At 46.8% G+C, this 17,292-nt stretch overlaps 1 protein-coding gene across 6 annotated transcripts in view; it reads left to right on the forward strand.

Annotated features, from left to right (window-relative positions):
- LOC119175104 (akirin-2) overlaps window positions 1–17,292 on the forward strand; it is a 60,998-nt gene that overhangs the window by 11,358 nt on the left and 32,348 nt on the right. Inside the window, exon 3 of one of the 6 annotated variants that reach the window (XR_012895269.1) lies at window positions 1,077–1,465. The exons of 3 other annotated variants lie outside the window; for them this stretch is intronic. Coding sequence is in view for 1 of the 3 variants with exons in the window: in XM_037426340.2 (XP_037282237.1) it covers window positions 1,077–1,081 (5 nt within the window). In the remaining 2 variants the exon portion in view is untranslated. Of the gene's footprint in view, window positions 1–1,076; window positions 16,724–17,292 lie in introns of those variants that run through there. 2 more of the 6 variants (XM_037426340.2, XR_012895268.1) reach the window with 2 other exon arrangements.

Raw genomic sequence — 17,292 nt, forward strand, 5'->3', positions numbered from 1 at the left:
GAAGCTGACATAATTAAATGCATAGGGACTGACAATTCTTGTCGACCCGTTTCCTTATGGTGTAGCAAATAGCTCACCCTTCGTAGTGTTTGTGGCTTCAGTAGTTAATCCGAAAAGCACATAGTTATTTTACAAGTACTATTAATCAATTTGAAATGCTCTAAACACGAATGCACCTTTCATTACTAAGAATTGATACCGATGCCGCCAGCCCTTCTTGCGATTTGTGAAAGCTGTTGTCATTTTGCTTTCACAGGAGTTTCTGAAGTGCTAAAGAGTTCTGAAAGGCGGGCGAGTTGGAACTTATTCATAATTGGGCAGCACACAAAAGGAAACACACAAGAGAAGACGCGAAAGTTTGTTTTGCAGAAATGTTGGTGTGGGCGTCGTTGGTTGTGAGCGAAAAATTATCTTGTACGTGACCGAAAAATCGCGAGAGGTGCAAATGAAATTAACAATAGAAAATTCTGGTTCTGAGTGAAGATAGAACGCAGATCGTTTGCATGGTAAGCATGGGTTTACCGCTGAGTCATTCCTTTGATTAGAAATAAAAATAACTTCCTCTGCATCGAAATGCCGTGATAATAATGTTCATGCTTTACAAACACATGCTCTGTGTACAGGCTTCACAATAAAATATGCATTATTGCATTAATATTGCATGGTACAAGCATCTATGGTCATATTGCATCAGAACAGGTGGCTATTATAACGTGTTTTAAAGCCAGCCACGCATTACAAAAGGCACTCATGTTACTGCGGGTATTCCCATAAGATCAGGTAGAGGGTGCATAGCAAGTTAGAAAAACGTTTAAAGTACCTAATGGACCATTTGCGGAAAAGTGAGTGCCCCCCTGTCGGCTAAACAGGAAAGCTTTGCTCGTGCTTTTGGTTGGAAAGCATCTTCGCCAACTAAAATGCTCAAGGCAGTGTTTAGCGGTTGAGGTGCGCCTGTTTTGTTGCTTTAGGGTCAAAAAGGCATACCCATGCTTTATCAAAAGGACATGGTAAAAGAAGAAAACATTCCGTTTACGTTTGCATAAACGTTTGTTAAACAAGGATTTTTCACATTTCAGCCTGAGCAACAACCAAGTGAGGTGATAGCTGCACTCTGCTATCTTGACTGTTCGCCAGGCTCATCGCACCTGCTCCTTCAAAGAACAACATTATGTTATACACTAGAAGCTGACCCTTGAAACGTCTGACGATGAACTAGGTTTGGTGAGGGCGACTTGGTGAGGTGTTTGCGTGAAAACAGCTGTGTTCGTCGTTGCTACGGGTCATATGATTGGAATGCGCTGCGACTATATTGTGCAGCAACCACTCTCCAGCCAGAGAAGTTAGAGGATCAGACCCCTGTTCTGCCTTCGTGGGAACAGGCACCAGTGTCGGTTCCTGGGGTGTTGGCACGCCATCAATGAAGGTACCAAAAGAAGTTGTGGAAGCGGCTCCACTTTGTCGCTGAGTACGTTGATGATTGCCACAGCTTCTTTTGCTGTATGTATATACAGTCAAACACAAATATATTGAACTCGAAGGCGATCACGAATCAGTTAGATATGTGAAAATTTTGATATAAAAATAAAGGCCCGAGAGCTTACCTCCAGCGGATCATCATTTACAATAAGGGCATACAACAATAACTCATTCCGCACGCACGCCGCAACAGAATGATGTATTTGCGCCGCCGCCACCTCAGCGGCGGAGTACGCACATGTAGCTAGCGCCTCGTCCAGACGATTTCCTCGTCACATGAGCTGTCGGCCTAGACATTTCAGTCCGCTTACACAAACTCTTCCGCAGACACTTCATGTGGAACTGCTGCCGGGAGGCGGGACAACCACTCGTGAAACTTGTCTGTGTGCTTGACATCGTCGTCTTTACTGGTTTCTGCAAGTTCCGCCGTCTTGAAGCCTGCCTTGCGGAAGCAGTTGACACCTGTGCCCGTCTTCGATGTGCGAATGTGTGAGGCAGAAGCGTGCCATGATGCTGTGCGGCGACGGCAACAAGATCCCCACAGACAAGGATGGGAGGCCGAAGCAGCGCTTCAGTCTCCCGTTCTAGTGAACTAGAACATATTCAAGTGGCAGAACCAACCGGGCTTTGGCGTCCTCTCTTTACATAGATGCGACGAGACAGTGCCACTTTCTTGCGGTTTTGTCTGCATTGCAGGACTGTCCTAGGCTCCTTCAAACATTTAGCTGTGGTTAATTTTAACTCGTGTGTTTGCTTTCTGGTTCTTCCAAACATTAAACAGCCAACTTGCTTACTCTCTCACTCGGAAGTTTCATTTTGGCTAGATACATATTTTTTTTCATATTTACTGCACGTGCTCGGAACTTGTGTTACATTTATTTACTTCATTTATAGGAGCGCCTGATTTTTTTTTTTATCACAGGAGGGTCTGTTTTCTGTGCACAGAGTTTTCTAAACAGACATAACGGTCATGGAATTTGCTTATATAGTCATGGAAAACCTGGAAAAGTCGGGGAATTTCGAAAAAGCGAATTGGTGGACACTCATGTTTCGTGTTCAGAGAAGTTGTCGGTTCCATTAAGCACTGCAGAAGTAAGCAAGATATGTTACCGAGGTCGAGAGATAGCAGCTTAGTGACATATTGTAACAAGTGTGGCAGCCTCACAAGGATGTTCTATTTACACGGTTTATTAAGGGCGAACTTGTGCCCAAAGTGGACGACGCACAGCAATTAAGAAGATCCGAAGGTCGGTAGTCCTCATGAGCCCCTGCCTCGAGCACCCTCGTTCTCTTCTTCTTCACATGCGTTGGCTGTTCGGTGGAGTACCGTGCGCATGCAGGGCCGGCTCATACATTGCGGCTGGCTTCATCGCTCATAGTCGTGCCGTTAGCGTTTCTCTATGTTCCCGGCGTCTGCGTTGCGCAGAGCAATGGCTATTTCCTGTGGCATTATCCCCCCTCACAAGAGCCATCGCCCCGATGCTTTCGATGATAATGTACGGAGTGTTTCCGTTCCGGAAGGTTTGAAAGAATGAAATGGTTGTACAGCAAGCGAGTGCAGTGGCTAGTCTTCGTATCGGTCGTAGTACGGTTTCATGCGCACAATGTGTACACGCTCGGTGGGGTTGCGTTGTTTGGAATGCCCGTGTCCTGTAGGCTTGATTTCATAAACGAGGTCACCGAGTCGCTGTACTACCTCGTAAGGACCAAAATATCGACAAATGAGTTTTTCAGACAGGCCTCGTCGTCGTACTGGGGTCCATATTCACACTTTGTCGCCAACTTCATAACGTGTTTCACGTCTTCCTCGGTTGTAGCAGTGGGCATTGATTCGTTGGTGACATATTCGATACCTTGATAAATGGCGGGCCTTTTCCGCTCTCTCTATATAGTCGTCAAGATCAGAAGGGTAGTCATATATACAGGTAACGTATCGTCAAGTGTTGTGGTAACTGCACGACCGTAAACTAGTTGAAACGGGGTAATCTTTGTAGTCTCTTGTACGGGGGTGTTATAGACGAAGATGACGTTTGGTAAAATTTCGTCCCACTTTTTGTGTTCGACATCCACATACATAGATAACATGTCAGCTAGAGTTCTGTTAAGGGGGGGCGCGGCAAGTAAAGTGCCGATTTTGGTCAAAATATGCGATTTTCTGATTTATTTTTTTTCGTAATCTTCAGACCTTCAACTTCCTTGTTCTAAAATATTACAGCGAAACGTGCGCTACAAATCCCGCAAATAGTGTTTTTGCCGAGGCTAGTCGCCGAAAAGTGCGAAAAAAAAGCCCCTGAAACGGTGTTGTTCACGCCGCACAAACGCGCCAAGTTGTTGATCGTGGGCCGCCATTTTGGTAGCTTTGGAAAGAGGAGAAAGCCGGCTTCCTGATGGTCGCGGTCTCGTATTTCGCCGAGTGAAAATAAAAGCGCGAGGAGCAAGTAAAAAAACGAAAACGAAGAACGGCAATTGGCTGCGCGGGTCACGTGGTAGCAGGCGCGACCTCTTACTGGTCAAAGCTGCGCCGCGCACCTTGGCAACCTTGGAAGCGCGAGCGCATCTGCGGCCGCCGTGTCGAGAATCATCCGGCGTGCGCTTCGTTTTTTGCCAGTTTGCTGTTTTTGTGATAGTTCGCGTGCTTTTTTTTTACCAAGCTTTGTTTACATCGGTGGTCTCTTCTGAGTGCTTGCTCATACTGCGGTGCTATGTTGCCGCAAAAAAAGTTCCGGAGCGTCCACAAGTACGGCAAGCGTCGGAAAGCTTGGAACAAAGGGCAGACGACTGCGGCTGCCGTCCCAGTCGCAGTTCCGGACGGAGCATGCTCTTTAAGCGTCACGGAGCCTCTACTCAGACCCTTCGCTGATTGTTGTGAGGCCGAGAGTGTGGAAGGTGCCACATCGTCGTATGTCAGACCGCCGGATGCCGTCGACCGTGACGGACGCTCTCGCAAACCCGCTTGCGGTGGCACCGCGTCGGCAGCCGTTGCAACTCCGGGCGTGCGCGCGTCGAACATTCTATCGCGAGTTTCGGCCCAGATTCCGAGCAGTGAAGAAATCGCGCAGCGGGCGCAGACAAGGCGGGATGTTTTGGATGCCGTAGCATCGAAGTCCGCTTCAAAGCGGAAGCTCGAGCTTCTGAACGAAGGCTGCGACGAAAATGACGGCGGTAAGGACTCCACATTCTTCATTGTAAATAAGAAGATGCTGAACGGTCTGCTTTCGTCAGTAAAGTGCAACAAGTGCGACGAAGGGTCGATACGCCTCGAGACTACGCACTGCCTTGGACTCGCAGCGAGGATGGAACTTTTTTGTGACAATTGTGGCAGAGTGAGCAGTGCGTGGTCGTCCCCGAGGTGCTCCGGGCAACAAAAAACGAACCCCTTTGAGGTAAACGTGCGTGCTTTGAGGGCTGTGCAGTCAGTTGGCAGAAAACAATCTGCCATAAATGACATTTTTTCTGCGATGGACATTTCGCATCGAGCACTGCACCACAAGTCCTACCAGAGACTGCAAAGGAAGTACAGCCACCCTGCCACCACATCAGCTGCCACCCGCATTGAAGCAGAAAGTGCACAGAAGGTGCATGACATTTACAAGGACCTAGGAGGAGTGCCAGGCAACATTGACGTCATTTACGACGGCACGTGGATGACGAGGGGGCACAGAAGTCATATTGGCGTGGGCTGTGTAATCGAGCTGTACACAGGCTTGGTCTTGGACCACTGTGTCCTGTCCAACTACTGCCAAGGCTGTGCTGTTGGCCCCAAGCCTGGTGACGACAACTATGAGGAGTGGCTTGAGAAACACAAGCCACAGTGCCAAAAGAACACCGATGCTAATGCAGGCCAAATGGAAGTAGAAGCAGCTAGGATCATGTTTGAAAGATCGTTTACCAAGTACAAGCTTCGATACATCAATGTGCTCTGCGACGGTGACAGCCGTACGTACCTTGCCCTCACGCAAGACAAGGTGTATGGCTACATGGTGATTAAGAAACAGGAGTGTGTGAACCATGTGAAAAAAAGAATGGGCACTTCCTTGCGCAACCTTCTTGATGAGCACAAATCCAAAGGCCGAGGACTGAGCATGGGTGGCAAAGGCCGGCTGACGCAGGGCCTGATAAAGAAGTTGACGAATTATTATGGCTGGGCCATTAAGAGCCACCCCAACGATGTTCCTGGCATGGAGAGGGCCATCATGGCCACTTATTACCATGTAACATCCACAGACCAGGATCCACACCACAACCTGTGCCCAAGTGGGACTGACTCCTGGTGCCCGCACAATCAGGCATTGGCCAAGGGAGAGCCGCTGCCGCCTCACAAACATAAACTGCCCCCTCACGTGCGAGTGGCACTGCTGCCAATCTACAAGCGCCTCTCGAACAAAGAGCTCCTTGAAAGGTGTGCGCAGGGAAAAACCCAGAACGCTGTGGAGAGTATGAACAGCCTCATTTGGTCACTCCAGTCCAAGAGCCAGTTCGCCTCCCTTCGAAGTGTGGAAAGTGCAGTTGCAGATGCAGTCTGCCGTTTCAATGGTGGCTGCAAGAGTGCGCTGCAAGAGATCACTGCTCAACTGGGCTTCAATCCAGGAGACTGCTCTTTGCGGCGAGCAGCCGAAAAGGATGCCAAAAGGGTAAAGAGGGCTCAAAAGGCGCATTTTTCCACGACAAAGAAGCGCAAAACTGGGTTGCGCTCTACAGAGGCCAAGGCCACAGCATCTCAGGATTACTGCCCAGGAGGATTCTGAGTGTTTTAGGCATGTTGTGAACTTCCAAACAAGAGTGAACTTTCAAAGTCAGTTTTCTCAACTCTTGATTTTCGCCTATGTGCCTTCGCTAGAACATCTGTCATTTTCTAACAAAGACTGATAGAGTCGTTCCGTTTTTTGCACTAGGCTCAGGAGGCCTTTAGCAGTGCAATAAAGCTTTATCTCTCTTCTTACTCATCATTTAAAATTTTTAGAACACATTTTATAATTACTGCGATGTGTGCGCAAAACAACATCCATGTTTTAAAAATTTTATTTATGGTTACAAGAACTAGAAAAATCAACTAATAGCTTCTTTGCACAAGTTGATGCTTTGGGAACATAATAATATGAAAAAATAATTTCATTTAGCAATAATTATCTCTTTAAGTGTGAAGAGCATTAATTAGTATAATTATGCTTGTAACTCAAAAAGTACAAGAGGTATTTGAAAACGGTTTTCATATTTGGAATCCTCACAATCATCCACATACACACACCAAATTTCATCACAAACAGTACATTAATAAAAAAATTAGTTTTACTTGCCACGTCCCCCCTTAAGGCGTTCAGTTAGGCCGTTGCTTTGAGAGTCATACCATATTTACTCGATTCTACCGCGCCCTCGATTGTAACGCGCACCCGGTTTCCACGACGAAAAAAAAAGTAAGGCATCGATTGCAACGCGCACCAATTTTTCTCGTTGGCCTGCACGATCGCACTACTCGAAAAAATGACTCCTTTCACGAGCGTCTTCCATTTAAATATGAGGTACGGGGGAAGCTTGTGCCCATCTGATGTGTAACAGAGCATTGCCGTGACTGTAGTTTTACCGTGGACCGATGCCAGCACGCAAACTTGCATCGCCCCCTTCTTCTCGACGGTTGTGGTGCCAGGCATGTCGAAGTAAAGAGGCATCTGACCGGCATTCCCGATTTGCCCAAGCAGGTGGCCGTTGTGCCGCAAGTTTAGGATGAACCTCTGAAATTTGTGAAGCTTTTCATCGTACTACTCCAAAATTTTCACATATGCCCGTTCGCCTTCAGAGGGAAAAGCCTTTCCTCTTCAAAAAGTTAGTTAGCCAGTACCTGCTCGCTTTAAACAGGCTCCGCATTAGCCCTTTTTCTAAGGCTAACAGCATAACCCGCACTTGGAGCAGTTCTGTCGTCACGGGTCGCTGTGCCGCTCGCTGCTTAAGCATATACTCGCTAAGCAGCTCTTCAATTTGCGGCAACCGACCCTGCTGTGGTCCACTGAAGCCTTTGCATGAAGCTTTGCTGTCGACAATCTTCTGCTTTTGTTTCCGCCAGTCCCGCACGCACGTTTCGGGAACTCCGAACGACCGCGATGAGGCCCGATTTCCGTCCGTTTCTGCACATGCGATGACTTTTCTTTCAAAAGCGGCATCGTGGTGCACTTGAGTTTTTGGAGTCCGCCCTTCCATGCCGTCGCTGCTAATGCACTACAAGATGACGAACTCCTCAGCACACGTATGAAGTGCTGCACATGGGAAACACATTGGCAGAAATGGCCGACGCGCCATGCTGACACACGTAGGGGGCGGCCATTTTGGAAATGCCGATGGCAATAGAATGACCATAATAATTTTTTTTCGTACTCGATTCTAACGCGCATGCGATTTACGAACTCGCTTAATCGGAAAAAAGTGCGCGTTAGGTTCGAGTAATTACGGTATGCAGTAGTTTTCCTGTGAACAGTGTGGGTCATGTTCAGCAGGCATTCCATGAGTTCTGCCGTGAAAGCTGGTCCACGATCGGTGATTACAATAGTCGGAGCGCCATGCCGTAGTACTATGTCGTAGTACAAAGAATTTGGCGACCTCAGCCGCTGTTCCTCGATGCAAGGAGTCTGTTTCCGCGTATCTCGTTGAATAATCAGTTGCTACAACGATCCACTTCTTGCTGAGTAAAGATGTCGAGAATGGTCCAAGGGGGTCCATTCCAACTTGTTGGGAAGTTGCTTTCGGTGGGTCTATCAGGTGCAGAAGGCTCGGCCTGCTGGCCTAGCACGAGGCATTTTCCTTCTTTGGCACTCGCGGCATGTTTTAACATAGTGCTGTACTGAAGACAGTAGCTTGGTGCAATAATAATGCAGACTGATTCATGCAAGCGTTCCAGTGACCCCCAAATGCCCAGATGTAGGCTCATCGTGGCACGCTTGTAATATTTCTTGCCGCATAGTTGCAGGAACGACAAGCAGGAACTTTTCACGGTTGGGCTTAAAGTTTCTCTTGTAGAGGACATTTCCTCAGAAGCGGAACGATGCGAGACTTCGAGAAAATATACGAGGTACTTGTACGTCAGCTCCTTCCAGGTGCTTGATGAGCAGGAGCAATTCTTCGTCCGCGTGTTGCAATTCGGCTATCTGAGAAGTCTCGACAACACTTGCGAATGGAAAGTCCTCATCTTCTGATAGTGCTGTGTCTGCAGGTGCCCGTGGCAAACAGTCGGCGTCTGTATGCTTCCTGGCAGATCGGTATACCACAGTTATATCAAATTCTTGCAGTCTGAGGCTACACCTTCCTAGTGGTCCGGATGGGTCCTTGAGGTTGGCGAGCCAGCAAATGGCATGGTGACCGCTGACTGCCTTGAATGGTCTACCATACAAGTAAGGCTGTAACTTACTGATGGCCCAGATGACGGCAAGGCATTCTTTCTCTGTGGCCAAATAATTGGTCTCCGCCTTTGTTAGAGTCCGGCTGGCATACGCTATCACCTTTTCTTCGCCATTCTGCCACTGTATTAGGATGCATCTCAGGCTGATGTTACTGGCGTCTGTGTGTATTTCCATATCAGCTGTTTCATTGAAATGAGAAAGGATTGGGGGCTCTTGCAACTGTTTTCTTAATTCGTTGAAGGCGCTTTGTTGCTCTGTTTCCCACTGGAAAGGTACATCTTCTCTCGTAAGTTTCGTCAAGGGTTCTGCGATCTGCGAGAAATTTCTGACAAATCGTCTATAGTAAGCTCACAGACCTAGAAATCTTTGTACTGACTTTTTGTCTGCTGACACCGGGAACCTTGCAACGGCGGCTGTCATTTCGGGATCAGGGCGAACACCGTGGGCGCTGACAACGTGCCCAAGGAATCGAAGCTCTTCGAAACTGAATTGGCACTTCTCTGGCTTGATGGTTACATCTGCCGAACGGATTGCTTCTAACACTGTTTGCAGGCGCTTGGAATGCTCCTCGAATGTAGCGGCAAAGATGACCACGTCGTCAAGGTACACTAAGCAACACTGCCACTTCAATCCGGAAAGTACAGTGTCCATCATGCGTTGGAAAGTTGCCGGCGCACAACAGAGACCTAAAGGGAGAGCCTTAAATTCATAGAGTCCATCGAGGGTAACAAAATCAGTCTTCTCGCGAGCACGTTCATCAACTTCGATCTGCCAGTATCCACTTTTCAGATCTAGTGATGAAGAAGAACTTGGCACACCGAAGTAGGCCTAATGTGTCGTCAATATGCGAGAGGGGATATACATCCTGTTTAATCACAGCATATAATTTCCAGTAGCTGATGCTAAACCTTAGCTAGTTATCCTTCTTCTTGACAAGTACTACAGGTGATGCCCACGAACTGCTAGAAGGTTGAATAACATCATCTTCAAGCATCTCCCGTACTTGATTCTTGATAACTTTCCTTTCTTTTGGTGAAACACTGTATGGGTGATGGCTTACCGGCCTGGTTATCTCGTCCGTTACGATCCTGTGTTTTGTAATGGTCGTGCGAACTATTGAAGAAACAGCTGTAGAATTCCCATACAAGGTCGTGTAGCTGTTGACGTTGGGTCACTGAAAGGTTAGGATTTACAAATATTACGACGCAGACATCAGATGTTGGTTTCATATCCGTTGACGTTATTTCAGGGCTGCATATTTCTGTGGCTTCACAAAACTCATGAAGGCTATGGCTGTCCCCTTTGCGATGTGCTGGAATTCATTCCCGAAATTTGTCAGGAGGATGTCTGCATACCCATTTCGTAGCTGGATAATCCCTCGTGCCACAAAAACACCTCTTTTCAGGCAAACGTCCGTGTTGCTGTCTGCCAAACCTTGGTAGTCACCAAACGTATCATTTATGACTAGAACCATTACGCTGCTCTGCGGCTGTACAGTCACATCATCATCGACGATGCGCAGTGGAGTGGTGTATCGCTCGTATGCTCGAGCTACCTTTATAGCTTGTTCCGTCGAAAATGATGCGCTGGACCTCTGCAAATTAATAATGGCACCACTTGCTTGCAGAAATTCCATTGCAAGTATAGCTTTTCTCGAACATACGGGCAGGACAGCAAAGTCACCTACGTAAGTGAAACCTCGCATCTCAACTCTTGCAGCGCATCTGCCGAGAGGCGTAATAAGGTGACCGCCTGTCGTACGTACTTGAGGTCCACTCCATTATGTCAGAACTTCACTGAGGCACTTCGCTAAATTGTAGTTTGTTACAGAGTAATTCGCACCGGTATCATTAAAGCCATGAGCTCTAGCCCGTCAATTACCAACGGCAAGTCTGAAGTTATCTTCTCGTTACTTCACTTCTTTACCTGGAGACAGTCGTCGTCACGCTGGTGTTGCAGTGGAGGATTTTCATATTTCGTATCACCAGCGGCCTCGCCTCCACAGGTGGGTGAAAAAATAACTTGCTCGCGGCAAGTTATTTTTTCACCCACTTTTCTTCTTATTTACATTACATTGGTTTTAATAACTTCCCCTATACATTCCTTGGCATTATTGTCTATTAGATCTCATTAATATTGTGTCAAAACACGGAAAAACGAGCCCTTTATTACACACTTCTTTCCCCGATATATATATATAATGTGCGTGTGTACATGCATACATACACGGGTAAGGATGCGCTAGCCTGTTCTTTCTGCCGAGCGAACATCGCTTTCCTGGCCGAGGTCGTCTGCGCTCACGCTTATCTTGCGAGGCAACAGGGGGCGGGGCTAATGGTTGCCGCGATAGCGCGACCACCATAAGCGCTTAAGAAACTTCCACCATCAGCGACACACGGCGTATAGCCCTTAGTACCAGCATGCGCCACCCAAGGGAAGTGCTTCTCATCAACGACGTCATTACGCATGAACCTTGTGGTCATCAACTGTGGCCACGCCGCAGGAAACTTGGTTACTTAGCAAGCGCATGTCTACTACAATTAATATTGTTCTTAAAAATGCAAGCCTTGCTTCGTAAAACATTTGAATATGTTGCTATCGCATTCATTGCTTTGCCTTTTTGGCGAAACTCTGGCTTTTTTATTCAACAGAATCAGCACATTAACGAGTCAGATCCAGTCACGCGCAGAATCGGTGATTGAGAGGTCCACGTGAGGATCGTAGCCGTGACCGCTGTCACCACCCTCCCAGAGCCCTCGGTTCGAATGTTCCATTTTCTTCTTCTCGACAATGCAGGGCGAAACTAGGTCCAACGACACGGCAATACTAAGCGTTCACACATAATTGACTATTTGCGGAAAACCTACCACGCATGAGCAGAAACGGCACATGTAGCGCTCTCTGCTGGCATTCCTTTTTTTTTTTTTTTTAAACGTGAGTTTAGCCGGCCGCCATTCGTACATTCGTGTGCCTTGGTTAGGCGGCCTTACTTTCGTAGTTTGGGCAAATATGCCAGCACACTGCGTGAATTATTTTACTAAGAAAGCAGCATGAAGAGCCGGATTGGGTAATTCAAGTTTTGGTGCGAGAGAAAGCTACGAAAGCTTCCGGTGACTGCGTATGATTCGAATGTGCCTTCTTAGTCTTTGTCGTGAATTTTCGCTGGTTTTTCGCGCATCTAAATCGCTAAATGAACACTTATCTCGCTAAATGAAGTGAGATAAGCTCGGATAACGGCATGTGCAAATACAAAATGTTGACGGAGAAAACCTTTGTTGAAACAGAGGAGTTTGGCGCACATGGCTCACCGTGGGTGCCGAACTAATATTTTCGGATCTCTTTAGCGTAGCCCTGTGGCACATAGTCTTATGTAAATCAGCGCTTGTAGCAGACCACCAAATACTGTATCTGACTGCTCTGACGTATCTGGACGATCCATGAGTGATATAAAAGCATGCGTAACTTAATAATCACAATATTGGGAGCTGCATTCATGGTCGCTTTATGTATGGCAGGGGTAACTCTTGTCATGTGAAGAAACCGTAATGTTGCATATTAGGAAAGTGCATCCTCCCGTTAACACTGTTGTACTCGTGAAGTGCATTGGCGCATATTCATTTACATAATCATTTGATACTTCGGTCATTTTGACCATAGATGCTTATACAAAGTGTAATACAAACGCTTATGGTACACTCTACCTACATTTATTTAATTATCCATATTGCAGGCCAATATGCCAGCCCATGCAGGAGGGGCTGATGCAATAATACAATGACAAAGCATTCACAAAAGACTAACAAGGCAAGAAGAAAAACGTAACAGTGCAAGATGCTTGCTTTCCAAAACAATTCACACAGTTCATAAACTCTTAAGACCAATAGCAGGGCTCTCTTCACAGCATGGGATTCACGGCAGAATTAAAAGAGAAGTTTAAGGGGAGATGCTACTCGAAAAATGATTTTCTTTAATAAGAGTCTGAATTTAACACAAATTGGCATGCTAATAGAGTTTTTTCTCCTCTTTTCAAATATGTCATTTATTTTCATGTAGATTGCTTGGTTTTCTTTCTGCAGGTCGGATACTGCAAAATTATGGCCATTGTTATGCAACAATTCTGACCTATAAAAATTTGAAATAAAGCATGCAGATATAGCTGACTATGATCCTTTGGAACTGTAGAGTGCAAAAAACTATATAAATTTTGTGTGTAAAAAGGTAAAATACAATAAGAAAATAGGAAAGTTTACTATGGCTCTAGTTGCCAAGGGCTTTCAATGTTATGTAATTTTTGAAAAACATAATCAAGCAGCACTGACAATCTGCATAGATACTTGCACCCTATGGGCCTTCATCATGCTATGTGCAAAATTTCATAGAGGTATGACAATTCTAAGTATACGAACTAGCGTGTATAAGAAGCACAGATCACACAAAACTGTAAAAGGAGAAAAATGGATTTGAAGGTTTGAAACCTTTTTTTTTATCACAGAGTTGTTAGAAATGCATAATCTTTGGCCATAATGTTCAACAGAACTTTGAAAAGCGCTGCAAGTTACTAGAACTGTCCTGCAGCATAGGTTGTGCCCTCACGGTCCTTGCGAGCACTCTCTTCTAGCCGTGCCCTTTTCACTCCACGACGACGGTGGGCCCTTGCTTCTGCTGTCAGACGCTCGGACATTCTCTTGATGCGCCTCGCATCGCGGAAATCACTAAAAGTAACTAGATCTCTAGATGGCAGTATGTTGAGCTCTTCCAGGATGTGCTCGAAAGTAGCATGACCCTTGTTGAACCACAGGATTGCCATAGCTGCGGCAGTCTCGACAACCGTTCGGGATACAAACTTAGTCTTGGGGCAAAGTAGCGAAATTTTGCTGTTCAGGGATTCCGATGCGTTCTGGGTTTTCCCTTTGATGCATCGAGCAAGGAGCTTCTCATCCGTTAGCCGCTTATAAATGGGCAAAACAGCCAATCCCCGTGCTTTTGTCAGGAGAGGTGTGTGGCGTGGTGCAGGTTCACCAAGTGCTTCAGCGCGTTGATGTTTGCACCACGACTTTGTTCCTGCAGGGCAAAACTTGTGGCTGCCAGCATTGTCAGTAGAGCATGAGTGGAAGTACGAAGCCCATACTGCAGTGTACATATCCCGTACACTCCCCCTGTTGCTTGTTATAGCAATCTGATAGTATGTTTGGAGCTTCTGAATGGCTGGCTCTTTCATTTTCTGCCCTCGTGGTAATGGCACATGCAGCTTTTGTAGCGCGGTGCCAAGTCTCTTGGCCACATGATTAGTGCAGTCTTCTTTTTCTATATTGACAGCACCATAGACTTTTGACTCTGCAACTGCACTATATGCTTTGCTGTCACCGTCACTTAAGAATGTCGTGAAATGCAGTGGGGTGTCATAAGTCAATGTTCTTTGCCAAATGCGCATTGCAGCTTCCGTTTCCATGGCATGGGAGGAACAGTCTGCATTTTTTTCACAGTCTGGGCCATGGAATGCCTGCCACACTTCCTCGTCTGGGCCCATATCCTTGTGCCTACTGCATGTCAGGCAGTAATTTGATATGACCTCGAAGTCTAAGCAGAGGCCAGTATCTAAGGAGATAACTGCGCCAATCCCGTTGTGGCTTTTGTGGCCCCTCTTCTGCCAAGTGCCGTCAAACATAACAGCCACATCAGTTTCGCCTGCTACTTCTTTCGTCAACTCTCTGGATCCGCGCAAGTTTTCACTCACAGCTGCTATGGCAGCGGTGTGCACCTTCTTTGCTATCGAAAAAAATCCTCGGTGGTGCATTGGCTTTGGGAGTCCAATAATGGAGCAAAATCTCGACAATTGCTCATGCCCAATGCCGACAGCGCGTGCCGCCACCACCGCCTTCACATTTACAGCGAAACTATCTCGGGAGCTCCCACTGTCGTACCGTTGGCTCACTCGGCTGCTGCCGTCCGCCGTAACACGCAGTGACGTATAGGAGCACAAAAGAACAGTCGCTGAGCATTCGCTGTTTTTGCAATGAAGTTCGAGGAGCGACGAAAGTCCCTTGCGCTTTTCTGCCGGCTCCCGAACGGCAAGTTTTTGAATACCGCAAGCAGGGCATGCCGCACCTGCCACAAGTGCCGTCAGCAAGAGGGTGTCGCGCAAAACTGTCGTTGCACAAACCTCATCGCGCTGTCTTTCGTCTTTTTCGAAGAAGCCGAGCTTCTTTTCCGAAGCACTGACGAACGAAAGCGCAGCGTCAATCGCTTCATCGCAGCCACTGTCGCTCGGGCACTCGTCGATGCCGCCGTCAGGCCTAGCACACGTAGACGCGTTCTCGTTCCTCGCCGTCGTTCGGTGCGCTTTACGCCGCCTTCCCTTGAACTTGTGCTTCGTTCGAAACTTCTGCGGTCTCACGTTGCACTTTTTCGGGCTTGTCATCGCGGAAATATGCATAGACGCGCAGAAAAGCAGACGGACCAAATGCCGATGGCCGCCACCAACACAGCTGACAATGACTCGGTAGCCAATGGCGATGCGGCTTAGGGTGCCGCGTGTTTCAAACCGCTCAAACCACATGATAAAAAGGCCTCGTTTTTTATTTTTTATTTTTTTGCCCACGTACGATACTGGCGGTCGTCGGAGCTGTAAGAAGAGGGCCGGTGCAACTTTTCCAACCGATCGCGATGGCGGGCGGCACTGTGACAAGGAGCAGCGCGCAGTCAAAGATGGCCAATATCGGCGCAAATTCACAAAATTTTGAGCCACCGCGATGCCTTCATACACATTTTTTTGCATTTTGCGGTTCGAATTTAGTTTTGAAATTTTCACAGATGAAAGAAGAAGGTTTGAAGATTACAATGCAATAAAAATCAGAAATACGAGAAATTTTGCTAAAAACGCGATTTTTCGACTCGCATCTCCCCTTAAACACTGCTCATATTTATATAGAGAAATAGTTTTATAACTCTTGTAAAGTTGTATGGCATGAACAGGTACAGAGTTCCATTCTGTTACGGTGCTCGAAAAAAAAACTGTTTATATGAGATTTGATTTTGGAAAATATTGGCGTAAAAGAAAAGTTGTGTGTCTAGTCGACCATGTTTTTAGGGGTACTGAAGGCAGATTTCCCCTTTTATGGTGTTGTGTGGGAACTGTAGGCGACTAAGTTTACAGCGATGTTCTAGTGAACTTATTGGTAAGCATTAGAAGCGACTGTGAATGTTTTCTTTTGTATTTTCCAAAAACAAATCTAACAGCCTTCCTTTGCACACACTCCTAATTCATGTCTTTTTTAGTGTGGGAATCCTAAACAGCCGCTGCATATTCAAGTTTTCAATGTGCCATTGTGTTGCAGCCTAAAAGTATTGTATTCGCAAGAACTTTTCTAAGCTTTCTTTTCAAAAACCACAATTCGCGCAAAACTGCAGAGCATGTAAGAGATAAATCATCTGACCAAGTAAGTTTGTTATTAAACGGGACACCTAAGTATTTATACTGGTCAATTTCCTTTATTATGGTGTCGTTGAAAATGTAAGGGAGTATGCTAGGTTCTCTTTTTTGTGTTACTTGCAGCAAAACTGTTTTTTGTACTATAAGGGGGTTTATTGACTAAAACCAACTGCCTGGTTCAAGGGGCGTCAGTCACTGTCACGAGCTCAGCTCTTTGTTGTAGCCGTCTTCTAGGTGCTCCAACTAGGTATTCTCTCCCTCTTCCTCACTACATTAGCCCCGGTGGTGAAGAGGAGCCATCCTGGCGACTCACAGCGAAGCAAGCACAAGGGGATCATAGGAAGGTTTTAAGCGGCTGATGTGGGCTGTCTCACGACCACGGCATCGTCTGTCATCGGCAGGTGTCACTGGTTCGACGACGTAGTTGAACGATGTGGTACGGACCATTGTACTTGGGTGCAAACTTTCGGGAGAGGCCGGGGGACTGGAATAGAACCGAAAGCCATACAAATGTGCCTACGAGGAAGCTGTAAGCAGGCTTATTCTGGTCAAGTCGTTCTTTTTGGAGACCTTGTGCGACGGACGTAAATGAACGCGCTAGCGGCACTCTTCGGCAAACTGAACAATTTTGTAGGTTGGGCGGTATTCTGATGCATCTGGGTGGTAAGTAAGTATCGTGTCAAGCGTAGAAGAGGGCTCACATCCGTACAGTAGAAAAAAAGGTGAAAGCCCAGTAGTTGCTTGCGTGGCCGTATTATACCATACATCACGAAAGGGACCACCAAGTCCTAATTAGAATGGTCAGAGGATATGTACATAGGTACAATATATCCCGTATCGCATAATGGGGAATTTGCTGACGTAGTGCACGAGGTAGACGCTGGCGTGGTGTCACCGAAGACGAGGAGAGAACGTTGATGAGCAAGGCTATCTAAGGGTCCTTGCGTTGTTCCGAAGGCATGTCAGCGATATCGATGCTGTCTATGGTACCTTCGCAAAGGAAAC

This window comes from Rhipicephalus microplus, chromosome 5 (genome assembly GCF_043290135.1).
Source record: "Rhipicephalus microplus isolate Deutch F79 chromosome 5, USDA_Rmic, whole genome shotgun sequence".
Lineage (NCBI taxonomy): Eukaryota > Metazoa > Arthropoda > Arachnida > Ixodida > Ixodidae > Rhipicephalus > Rhipicephalus microplus.